Raw genomic sequence first — 12736 nt, 5'->3', positions numbered from 1 at the left:
AACACAAAATTAACCCAAGGAGTGGAGCTCAGTGGTGCAGGGAGAGCAGGTTTAAATATTCATACCTACCGGTAATTGCTCCTTAAATGTGGATGTGCAAGAGCAGTGGAGGTATTTGATCTCTCTCATTAAAACATCAGCTTGGACCCCTCTTTTTTCATTATTTCTGATAAAACCACTCTTAAAGGTTCAGGTTTTCTCTTTTATTTTATTGATTTATTTATTTTTTATACATTTTTAGAGAAAGATTAAATAATAATGTGTGTTTGACCAGAGCTTAATTGCTGGTGCCCAATATAATCATTTAAAGATGTTTTGTAATGTTTCATTCGGGCCTTAGTAATGCTACAAATTGATCACTTATTTCAATAAATTATTTTTCCATCACTGACTTTGCTGCCTGCTGCAAAAGAAGAAAACATAATTTGAAGGAAGGGAGCATAAGGTATACTGGGTTCTTTCTCCATGACTGACACACACACACAAATTGACAAGGTGCTCGAAGCTTCTTTATCACTGTGACTGAAGACACTGTTTATTGGTGGGACAGCTCTCACCTTTTCCTTTAACAGTGAGAAAGAAAACACTTCATAGCCCTTGCTGCCTTCACTGACAATAAAGGACAAATATAAAACACAACTTTATCACATTAATGTGACGCATAAAAACATCTAGCTGGTGTGTCTTTAACAAATACAATTTAGTGTCTTCCTCTGTCAAATACAATGTTAAAAATATACCAAATGACCTTTATTTCCTCTCTTCTGTTATAAAATATTTACAAATAAAGTCAAATTTGACAAGGGAAGTGAATGTCTACAGATAGGACATGTCATGTAATGGAGATAAAATAATAATTGTAATTTAAATACTGTAATGAAATATGGCGTTTTACAACAGCAGATGCATTTGTGTGCACATAAAAATTAAGACATCATCCTCCACATCCTTGTAAAAACAGAAACAAATCCGCATTACGAGCTCTGAGCACTGCTTCTGACAAATATGCTGTTGTTAAGAACTGATGACCCATCCCATGGAACTAGGGCCATTGATGTCCCATATCATAAGAGCATCCATACACACATAGCATCATTATGGCATTCATGTAGAAATCTAAAAAAGACACATGTCTATTTCCTACTACAGTACATGGCAACCTGAAAGCTCCAAAAGAAAGATGAGGTACAATGTTAAAGGAATGGTGGAGACAGCATCCTGTGAACAAAAGACATGACTTCTATTGATTTGAAACAAAAGACAATGAGAGTCAGGAGGAAATGATGAGTAGCAGCTCCCATCAGGCTAAGCGGCAACTGACAAACTTTGACATACATGTGTAGTGTACATCCAGGTGGGTAAACACATGTCCAAGCTAAGTGTGAATTTTCAGAGACAAAAGTCAGGCACGTCGTCCAACCTGTGACCAAAATCTCCAAACAAGCTCCCCTGTCACCCACACTCACGCCCAGCCACGCACACAATGTCCAGAAGAAACAGACACAGAGTTCCTTTTCCATACAGACGTGGGTCAGAGGTCACTGGGAGAGTCTGAGCCTCAGTACTCCACTGTCACTGCTTTGGTCTTGAGGTATTCCATGAGGGCATCCTCACCTGTGGAGAAGAAAATGTGAATGCATTAAAGAACAATGGGCTGAGAATGGAGCCCTTGGGTCAGGAAGCCTTATGACAAGGTTTATACCCACCGAGGTCTTTGCCAAAGCCGGACTGCTTGAATCCCCCGAAAGGTGAGGCCACATCGGTCTTGTTGTAGGTGTTTACAAACACGGTTCCAGCCTCCAGCCGCTCGCTCACATACATGGCCTTGTTAATGTCACGGGTGAACACGCCCGAGGCCAAGCCGAACTCTGTGTCATTAGCTCTCTGCAGGACACCGTCCACATCTCTGATGAACGGAGGAGAAAAAAAAGAGGCGGGGCTTAGGATGCTCATTGACATATCCCAAAGACACAGCACAGTGCTACATAATGATGCTATTTGCATCTAACTTACCCATCTTTGAATTTGGACACCACCATGACGGGGCCAAAGGACTCCTCTTTGGCGATGAACATGTGGTCCTCCACATCGGTGAACACAGTGGGCTCCATGAAGAACCCTGAAGGAAAAGGACCAGAATTCTCTTGTGTGTTGTGCTTCAATAAAAAGGCAAGGCCTCTAACAACGTATAATATTCAAAATATTTTTAGTTTTGCTAACCTGCAGTTGGAGGTAATATTTATTCAAAATATTAGCACGTAGCTTATTATGCTGTGAAAAGTGTAGGAGGTGTTTCCCCCAGTGTGTGTTCTACCTGGTCTGTCCACTTGATTTCCTCCATACACCAGTGTGGCTCCCTCCTTCACTCCCACCTCGCAGTACTCCAGCAGCTTGTCCAGGTGGGCTCTGTGGTTCTGTGGGCCGTGGTCTGTTGAGCGGTCCAGGGGGTCTCCGATCTTCATCTTCTTGATTTCCTCCACCTTAGTGGGAGAGGGTGGAGAAACAGAAACCCTACAGGTTTAGTTGACATGTTGTTTGTGTTTGACTTGTTTGAACCATTGACAGTAAAAACTATGGACAGAGCTTCCGTGACGTCACCCGTTTGTTTCTGAAGAGCCGTTCTGAGGCTCGGTGGGAGGTTCCAGGACGTTGATGACCGCCGCCATGTTGGCAGCGTCACGTCCGCCAAAACTTCAAATATGGACAAAAAGGGGGAGCACCAGCGGGGTTTAGGGGGGCGGGCGATCGTGGAAGCAGGAAACTCACGTTGTGATACGTCAACTGTCTGTCACTCAAGTGGCAACGCCCATAATTATGCGTAATTTTAAGTCAGAATACCATTGAAACAAGTGAGTTGTAAAAAAATTCACCCCCCCTACAATTGACACTAGAAGAGAACCTATCATCTGAGACCAGAGTGGTTTTTTGTACCAGGCTGTAAACATGTTTTTTTCTGCTGTGAAGTCGGCCATTTTAACATGGGAGTCTATGGGAAATTACTCGCTTTTGGAGCCAGCCCCCAGCAGTTGCGGCGTGAATTACAAGTTTTGACACTTCCGCATGGGCTTCAACTTTGAGCCCCGAAGGTTGCCGCTTGGTTTGAACTGACACAATCCTGGTGCATTATGGGAAATGTAGGCACCAGTGTTTTAACTCACCACTCGGCTGATGAACTCATCATGTATTGACTCTTCTACAAACAGACGACCTGCAGCGATACAGTTCTCCCCCTTGTTGAAAAACACAGAGCTCATGCCCTGTGGAGCACCACACACAGACACACAAATATTTAGCTCCTCAAAAAATAGAACAATCTAGACAACAGATTTCAAACAGTGATAAATACTAAATATCAAGTGTGTAAGGATACTTTCTCACCATGCGGACAGCCTTGTCCATATCACAGTCACTGAAGATGATGAGAGGAGATTTCCCCCCCAACTCCAGAGAAACCTTCTTCAGGTTACTGAGTGCACAGCTGCAAGAGGAAACACAGAGAGAATAAACATGAAGCAACATGCAGCCGTTATCTGAAGCCATACACAAAGATCTGTCAGGGCTGACCTCTTCATGATCTGTTTGCCAATAGGTGTGGAGCCGGTGAAGCCCAGCTTCCGGATGTCTGGGTGGTCGGACAGACGTTGTCCCACCATGCCACCTGGAGGAGGTGAAAAAAGTCAGATCCCTGCATAGCAACACAACAACACTGTAGAGACTTTACATTAGAGTATTTGGATTCTCCTAGTGCTTCTTACCAGAGCCAGGCAAGATGTTGATGACTCCTTTTGGGATTCCAGCTTTAACAGATAGCTCAGCAAATTTCAGTGCTGTCAGTGGAGTGACCTGCGAATATCACAATGAGGGGGTAAGCTGGGGGGACACAAAATAGTGAGACACACTGTGGACATATAAGACAATATTCTCAAAGACTGAAGGCTTCTGATCAGGGTGCCCTTTTTTCATAACGCCACATCACTGCTAAATGCTAACAGCTTATTGATTCAGATGGTCTGTACACAGTGGTCACTATACGTGTTAGGCTAACAAGAAGGTTCTGTCTTGTTTCAACACTGATAGCCAATGGAATACTCACCACTTAAGAGACAAGGCATGACAGTATTGGTTGCTGACTAAAAGAATTTATCACTGCATCCAGCAGCAGTAATCCAATCCACTGATGACTTCGCTTACTTAGACTTTCACACCAACCAGTGATGTCACTGGTTGCAATTATTTTAATACTACTTCATTTACTTTTTAACCTGTTTTAGAGATAAATAATACATCTTTTATATTATGCTAACCAGTCAGTCAGGCAGTGTGTTAACTCCTCTTTAACCCATTTGACTGTGTGCGCTCACCTGTGCTGGTTTAAGAACCAGTGTGTTTCCTGCTGCCAGGCAGGCTGCACTCTTCCACGCCAGCATCATGAGAGGGTAGTTCCATGGGATGACTATGGCACACACACTGTGAAAGAAAAAACCCACACAGTTCTGCATTCAGACACACATGGTTCACTGTAGCATGAAGTCTTGCACCTCTATCTAAACAGAGCAGAGAAGAGAGAGAGAGAGAACTCAAAATAATAATAATAATAATAAAAATATAATCTTGTTAGTGCAAACCATTTATTTGTGAACAAATTTAAACAGAAACTAAATAAAAAAAGTGAAATGTCACTGAAGACTCGTCCATCTTCATTTACAGTCAATGATTGATGGACAAGCATCAGTTGACATCTAAGAGGTTAAATGCAGAACTTTACCCCAGAGGTTCCTTCTTGGTGAAGGTCAGATTGCGGTTGGGCCTGGCCTGGTTTATGGGGATGGTCTTGCCCTGCAGTAAACAGCAGGATGCATTTTTCTATAGACGTATGTTTCTAAAGCATCAGCTTGTGTCCTTCTAAGAGAGACAACCTGTTGGACATTACTTGGATCTTATCACACCAGCCAGCAAAGTAGCGGAAGGTCTGGATGGACATGCCGACGTGAGTCTTGAGGGCCAGTGTGTACACGGCTCCTGAATCGATGGACTCGATGGTGGCGAGCTCCTCCTGGTGTTCCTCCATCAGGTCTGCAATCCTGAGAGAACAGTGTAATTAAGATTTGTATATTCTGTCATGGACTATTTGTGAATTAATTATGATATAGTCATACTATAGAAACCACAGTAGTGCTGTTACTCTGGACCTCCAGGTGGAGCTACTCACTTATATAACAGACTTCCTCTGTCTCTGGGGTTCATTTTCCCCCATGGACCATTATCATAAGCTTCTTTGGCAGCAGCCACTGCCCGGTCCACATCCCCAACAGAGGCATAGGACACCTTACAGATCACCTGGATGGTCAACACTATGGTCAGAATGCTGTCCTGTCTGCATTCATGTAAGCATGGTATCGTGTGTGGTCATGTGACTCACAGATCCGTCAGTTGGATTGATGGTGTTGTAGGTCTTGCCGTTTTCCGCGTCCTCAAACTTGCCATTGATGAAACACTGGTGTGGCATTTTCACTGTCATGTTGTTCACTTCTTTCTTTGTCTTAATACAAATGAATGAATCAATAAGATTTTACTGCTTGACTTTCTGATGCAGTACAATCTGGTGTTGATACTCACGTAGTCGACAACCAGCTCCTCTTCCTGGTCCTCTCCCCTCAGCTTGCGGACAAACATCTGGATGAAGTCCTGGAAGGTGGTGGCCATGTACACATCCTCGTTCTGCAGCTGGATGCCAGCACACTTTTGCTTCACCTCCTCCACCAGCCTGCACTCGGGGACAATGAGGTTTCACAAATGCAGAGAACAGCGGACAGAGAGCGCGCATTGAAAACTGTGTCAAGCGACGCGCTGTCTGTTGGACAGTTCTCAGCAGCCTAGCCATGCTGGTATGTTGACGGTGTGTGTTTTCAGGTGCGGCGTGATCTCTGTGCGCATGTAGCAGTGCTCCGTCAGAATATAGTCCCAGAATGGATCAAACTAGGAGACTGCCGCGTGTTAATCAGCATTTCCATTTGTGCTCGCTGTGAATACGCAGGTCACATGAAGTACTTGGAGTTTCTTTCTTTCTTTTTAATCAGGATGCTAGTTGAATGGAACAAATGTTCTCGGTAGCTGCCCTCACTGTAAACAAGCTGCGCACACGCCTGACTCCTGGACATGTGTCTGTGTGAGGAGCCAGTGAACAACTTCTTTTCATGTTAAAGCAGCTGGACATATTTTATTTAATTTCTATCCAAAATTGATTTTGTTATTCTAGCCTACATAAATGTCATTGTCTGTACTGTATCTCCAAAGGTACAGCAAATCACTCATTAAGGTATATGACATGCAGTTTATTTAGTAAACAATGTTTAGATTTTAGTCTTAGTGAAACTGAGGGAAATTCAGGCCCAGAAAAATCACCTCTTATCAATTCGATCGATAAGGTCATTCAACTAACGATTATTGAATGAATCAATAATTTGCATCCCTATTATGACCTGTTATTAATAAAGATTGAGACGATTGGACCAGTTGTACTTTTTTGGAATATTTGAAACCCTTTTTTTTAATGCGGCCTTAATGCGGCCCAGCCTCACCCAGACTATACCCCCAGCGGCCCCCCGGGTAAGTTGACTTTGAGACCCCTGATTTAAATGAACAACTAAGGGTGAGCCATGCACAGTAAAGGGTATGAAATGTCCCATCAGTCATGTGCAAACCCTCACCTGACTACGTCCATGGAAGCAGCTCCGGACTTAAAGAAGTCTGTGGTGTCCTCAACAGCTGGGACGTTGCTGAGAATGCCCTTCCAGATGTTCTGTAAGTAAAAAAAAGGTCGATTTTTAGTCCCCTGATAAACAAATACCGGTTTTAAAAGAAGTATTTAACCAAGCAGCACTCACCCTGATCTCCTCGGCCATCTTCTTCTCGTCATCAGTCAGCTCCACACTGGAGCTCTCACCAGAAGAAAAGTATTTGGAGGCAGGAATCATCTTCCCATCTTCAAACTGGAGGTTCTTCACCATGAGCTGAGGACCAAACAGTGTATGGATACTCACTCACCAACTCATCCAGCTTTACTCCTGTTTGCCATGATTTGTTGTACAACACACTACTCACAGCTTTTCCATCAGTTCCATACAGGACAAGCCCGTTTTTAGTGACAATGCCCGGCTGGGAAGCCCCCTCAATGTCCAGGGGCTGACCGGCTGGGACAGACCTGGCCAACATGGAGGAGCCATACAGAGTCACAGGCTGAGGAGACACAGAGACAGACACTTTTAAACACAGGAGGACACTGTACAATTCAAACACATTTTTATAATGTCTTGTTGTCTTTAGCGGAGGGCTAAGAGCCTTATGTCAGATATCAAACCACATAAACCAAAGTAAGGATTAATCATAAAAATAGTTTCCAATTGGCTGTTCAGGAGGAAGTGTAGCCCCACGGCATTGTATATAATATAAAAACATGATACATATGTGAAACAAAAAAATTTTTAACAGAAACAAAGGTGAGGTTTTTCCTTGACCAAACTTTGTTGGAGCTCATCCTAGGTAGCTTAGCTGATTACATGACTGTCTTGAAAACTTGATTCTGATCTGATCAGTCATGGCATTTGTCTATTGTTTTCTGAAGAACAGGCTGTTGCTATGGACCCTTTTCTGATCAGTGGTAAGAACCATAACCAATCTGTGATTTTTTTTAAATCAATATAAATAATAGCATGTATCAAGGAATGTACATTAACATTGCCCTATCCTTTAATTGGTAAATGGTTAGCCGTTAGCGTTATTCCTTCTTTAATCTTCATGCATTCATTTATTGCTAACCTGTAAGTCCTTGATAAATAAGATTAATTTTATTATTAGCATGACCTGTAAGAAGCCAAAACATATCAGGATTTGTTTCATATATTAGTTCAATCTTACAACAGAACCTGCTGTGTGTATTTTTTTGGGTGTGCGTTCCAGGAAACGCACCTGACCATCAATGACAGTCCATGCACCGGGGACTTTGTCATGGCCACGGATCCAGTTGTGGATGGCCTCAGCTGGCTGAGCAAGGTTAACCTAAGAGAGAGGGAGAGGCTGGTGTCAACACTGCGGATTGCTCAGGTTCATTTTCAGGTGAACCAGGTCACCTAAATTTCTGAGAATGACAGGGAAGCCCAACAGCTGGCTGCTGCTAACTGAGGGACACATGGAAAAATGATGCTGGACAGTCAGCTCCGACTCTAAGAATAGCACATTTGGACACGATGCAAACAACGTGGCTTCAAGCTGTCGAATCAGAAACAGCTCAGATCAGCCACACCTCTGCTTTTCTCTGTATGAAGTAAACCACCTAAAACCAGCCAAGAGCCACTCACTAGCACAGCACTAGCTTCCAGTAAATTTTCATGCTGTGCAATGAATGATGGTGCTGCAGAATCCAAGCTGTGTATTTTTTTGTGAAAAAGCATATTCTGGCCATTTTATGTGTTGTGCCTCTCACCTTAGCATTGGACTTCTTCTGAATGCCTTCATAACTCGCTCCTTCCTCCGTCTGAGGAACTTTAGGGGCCTTTCCATCTGCAATGAGCTGCACCGACTCCACCTACACAAGGAAACCGTTTAGGAGCAACTGTGAAATTTAATAGGTTATATGTTCATTCCAAGTATCACACTCCAGGTGGTTACCATAGCCTTGATGCCCTCTGGAAAGAGGAAGCGGTTGTACAGTGTATCCACTGTGTCGTTGGGTTCGACGTCACAGTCCCTCTGCAGCAGGATGGGCCCCGTGTCCAGTCCATCGTCAGCCCAGAACACAGTGAAGCCAGCTTTCTTGTCGCCGTGGATCAGGGTCCTGGTGACACACATAAAAGCTCAAGTTACAGAAGTGATTTTTATGGGTGAAAGATATAAAGTATAAATGGGTGAGAGATATAAAGTAGTCCATAAACCAGACCCTTTGGAGCAGAATGAGATAAAGAAATGATAAGACGAGAGACTGACAATTAAACTGTATTCTGGCACTTATTTAACTAAGACCAAACCTTTTTGGAATATGTGACATTTAATGGAATCATGTCAAAATATGAATTTAAGCCATCTCCTACTTTTAGTCCTAATAACTACCATTGAAAAGGACACAACTGTTAGCCAAAAGAAGCTAAAAGTAACAACAAGTGGAAGCTATTCATTTACACAGAGTGACAGCAGGAGCAGAGAGATACTACAGGGTGGGGAGTAGAGAGATAAGAAGACCAGCCTGTGAGGAGTCTGCGGTCAAACTGAACTGGTTTAAACCTCCAACTAAACAGACAGATAGCAGCAACTGCTTCTACCTTTACTCTGCAGGCAGCAGCTTTATGTGTGGAAACATTTCTGCTGTTTAAACCCTGTGAATAAACAGTCTACCGCATCTAACAATACACCACGATAACTATTAATGTCCTACACTAAAGTCTGCACTATTTAGCCCTATAACAGTTTGTTATAGGGCTAAATAGTGCAGACATTACTATTCTGTTCCCTTCTGTTCCTCACCAGTTGATGGCCGAGGCTCCTCTGTGCAGGGGCAGGATGGAGGGGTGGTAGATGATGGAGCCATGCTTTGGCTGGTCAATGATGTTCATGGGAATGAACTGGGAGCAGAAGGGCATGACGTTGAGCTCGGCACCCACGGCCTTATAGGCCTCCACCACCTCTGGGATGGGCTTCCCCTTGACTCGCCACCTTGGGAACTTGAACACTGGTGTCCCATCCTTCTCTGCTGCCACCGCTGAGGGGAGAGAGGAGAGTTCAGTGATCTAGTTTGATCCAGACACTGCATACAAAACTGAGAGTGTTATTATAATTCTCAGTTGTCCTTTTCTGGTGTGTTTTTACACAGATAAACCCATGGGCCAGTAGTCACATATCAGTCAGATAAGCAGTCAGTTAGAACCAGGCCCAACTGACAGACAGCCACAGTAAGCTGTAATAAACCCGAGAGCCAGACCTCTCCAGCTCAATCCTACAGCTGCCTCTGACTCCTCTACAAACAACAGCAATATGTTCATGACAGTGCTTTCTCTGAGAAAAGGAGGTTGAGGTTGATGATGATGCTTCCTGGAAAGATTGTGTCACACCAAAGAATGCAGCAGGATTGTAGACTTTTCTCCTCAGAGCTGCATCTCCGGGCCACACGGGGCCTCTTCCGACAAAGACAATGGAGTCACTACCCCGCAGCTAACGCAGGATAAAGGCCCGTCTTTGTCCAGGAGCACTGTTGAGTCAACACGCATCTACCTCAGCAACAGTACAGAGTCTGCCTACACACAGTTAGGATCCTAGACTGATGATTATATCACCTACAGGTTGCCAAATGTTAAACATTCTTGCATTTTTTTTTACAGTTAATTATATTATCTTGAAAATGTAAGTATTAAAAAGCCTGTTCATTCATGTTGATTCTATAGTGATCAATATTAGAGGATAGATGGATAATTTAGTAATAAGAAAGATTATGGTGAATGTGCGGTTGTATTGTACATTTATAGACTGGAAACAGCTTATTACTGATGTTTGTTGTTCTTTTATATATATTACAGCTTTGTGCAAAAGGAATAACCTATCTTGCATACACAGAGCCTGGTGGCTGTTTGACTGTCGTTATGATTATTATTAGGTTAAACTAATGTTCTGTGGTTTTACACCACTCCCTCCATCTACATAAGTAAAGAGCCTGAGAATCCATCTCTGTGTCCTCTTTATTCATGTTGGGAATTGTGGCATTAAGTTGTGTTCTGGCCGACACACTGTGATGAACAAGTAACAAACCCCCAACCTAATAACTCAGTCATTAAGTTTGGTGCTGCAGGGATCATAGAATAAACAGGTAAACTCACCCAGGGGGTCGGCCTTGCCATCCTTGTCAGGGACTGTGAACACACCCACTACCTTGTGACCCTGCTTCCTCAGGTTGCTGTAGACCTCCTGACCAAACAGGCTCTGGCCAATTATAGCTAGCTTGAGCTTATTCTGGTAACATTGCTGTAACAAGACAGGAGACAAACAATAAGTTAGTTTCAGTTTACACCAAAATTAGCGTAAAGATTTTTTTCCTCACAAGTGGGTGGATTTCAAGGGGTCCCTTCTGCCCATGCCCCCCCCAAACCACCACCTCTACCCCTGTCCTAATGGTCATTAAAACTTTGTTAGTGGGTAAGGCTAGCTCTGAGAGAGACTATTGGCTGAAAGAGCACAGCCCTCCTACAAGGAGTGAGCATTTCAGTCCCTCCCCATCACCACCACCCAGCACATGTGTGAGGGAAGGAGGTTTCACGTTTCCTTTGGTTATATGAATGGTCCTGTCAAATGCACGAGGTGCCGGGTCTGGCTGTCACAGCTTTTTGCAACGTGCTTCGTGCTGCATTCAAAGCATCTCTGTACGCTGAGTAGATCTCGACACGTCGGTGAAATTAAAGCGCTTCATGCAAATTTCACTCCCAATCACAATGAATGACTGAGCAGGCTTTTCATACGCTGCCTGCCTGCTGCCCTGCAGGATCGCAATAAGCCGATCTACAGTGTAAAGCTCTATGCTGATGCAACTCCTCCAGATATTGTACAGTAAAGGCCAGTGCAGTCAGTAACGTGGCAAGCTGTCACCCTGATACTTCAACGTACAGTGGCTGATAGACGAATAAAGGTCTGGAGGTGATCGGAGGCTCGGACCTCTCCGTGTGTGCATGCATTCACCAAATGGTTCTAAAATCAACGCATCATAAGTCTGACTGTTCATTCTTTGGAGCGTGAAGAAGCAACGCTACTCACGGATGAGGTGGAGAATTTCCTTAGGACTTGACTCGCCGTCCACAACATGATGGCGGTGTTTTGTTGGTTAAAAGTGCGTTTTTAAAAAATCCAAAATGCTGCTGGGATATGTCCACACATACACACATATATATACACACACACACCTGCCCCTTCTGTGACTGTGGCGTCAGAGGCAGCGGTATGGGCTCGCCACAGCTTGTACTCGGCTGCAGCCGTGCTGATACGTGCTGCTTGAAAACGTGCGTGCGCGGCCACGCGGTCCTTACTACATCCTCGGCTGCGCGGTCACGCGTGGGAATTTATAAAAGTGTCAAGACCATTGCCGGTGCCTGTCAATAACTGAGTGTCAGGAGTTATTTATGACTTGATTTTATTCATGACTGTTGTGGTGGAGACCCTGCAGGGATGTTTTGAGGTGACTGACTGGGATGTGTTCTGTGACACCCACGGTGAGGATGTAGACACACTCACAGACTGTATCACAGAAAATGTTAATTTTTGTACAGATTCTCTAATCCCCACCAGGTCAATACACTGCTTTCCAAACAATAAACCATGGGTGACAAAGGACATCAAGGCATCACTCAACAGAAAGAAGACAGCCTTCTTGAGTGGAGACAGAGAGGAGATGAGGAGGGCCCAGGCAGAGGTGAAGGAGAAGATTGGAGAGGGCAAGGAGAGCTACAGGAGGAAGCTGGAGAGACAACTTGCCCGGAACAACTTGAGGGAGGTATGGAGTGGCATGCGAACCATCACCGGCCACAATAGGATCTCTGACCAGCTGATGGATGGAGATCTGCAGGAGGCCAACCAGCTGAACCTGTTTTTCAACAGGTTTGACAGTCCACTCCCTGACCACCCTCCCCCTCCCTGTGATGCACCATTAACACCTGTCTATAACAACAATGCACCTCCTCCTCCCCCTCCCCCTAACCATACTAACCAGTCT

General features: G+C 44.2%; 1 protein-coding gene across 2 annotated transcripts; it reads right to left on the bottom strand.

The window, feature by feature from the left end:
* Positions 1 to 338: 338 nt before the first annotated feature.
* Positions 339 to 11983, bottom strand: aldh1l2 (aldehyde dehydrogenase 1 family, member L2). Of its 2 annotated transcripts, none has more exons than XM_028399527.1 (23): positions 11785 to 11983; positions 10857 to 11001; positions 9514 to 9748; positions 8665 to 8830; positions 8480 to 8581; positions 7966 to 8055; positions 7102 to 7236; positions 6885 to 7010; positions 6708 to 6799; positions 5617 to 5764; positions 5420 to 5539; positions 5210 to 5337; positions 4931 to 5081; positions 4766 to 4836; positions 4362 to 4467; positions 3756 to 3843; positions 3565 to 3658; positions 3379 to 3478; positions 3159 to 3257; positions 2315 to 2480; positions 2014 to 2119; positions 1707 to 1906; positions 339 to 1614 (listed from the first exon to the last, which is right to left on the bottom strand). In XM_028399527.1, the coding sequence occupies exons 1-23, from the start codon at positions 11830 to 11832 to the stop codon at positions 1559 to 1561; spliced, it is 2772 nt and encodes a 923-aa protein (XP_028255328.1). In that variant the 5' UTR covers positions 11833 to 11983; the 3' UTR covers positions 339 to 1558. The 2 variants fall into 2 exon arrangements, with proteins under 2 accessions (XP_028255328.1, XP_028255327.1); XM_028399526.1 differs by lacking the exon at positions 11785 to 11983 and adding an exon at positions 11078 to 11159.
* Positions 11984 to 12736: the final 753 nt, after the last annotated feature.

The sequence above is a fragment of the Parambassis ranga genome, chromosome 2 (genome assembly GCF_900634625.1).
Source record: "Parambassis ranga chromosome 2, fParRan2.1, whole genome shotgun sequence".
Taxonomy (NCBI): domain Eukaryota; kingdom Metazoa; phylum Chordata; class Actinopteri; family Ambassidae; genus Parambassis; species Parambassis ranga.
The sequence above is the reverse complement of the archived record's forward strand: the minus strand, read 5'-3'. Positions and strand labels throughout refer to the sequence as shown.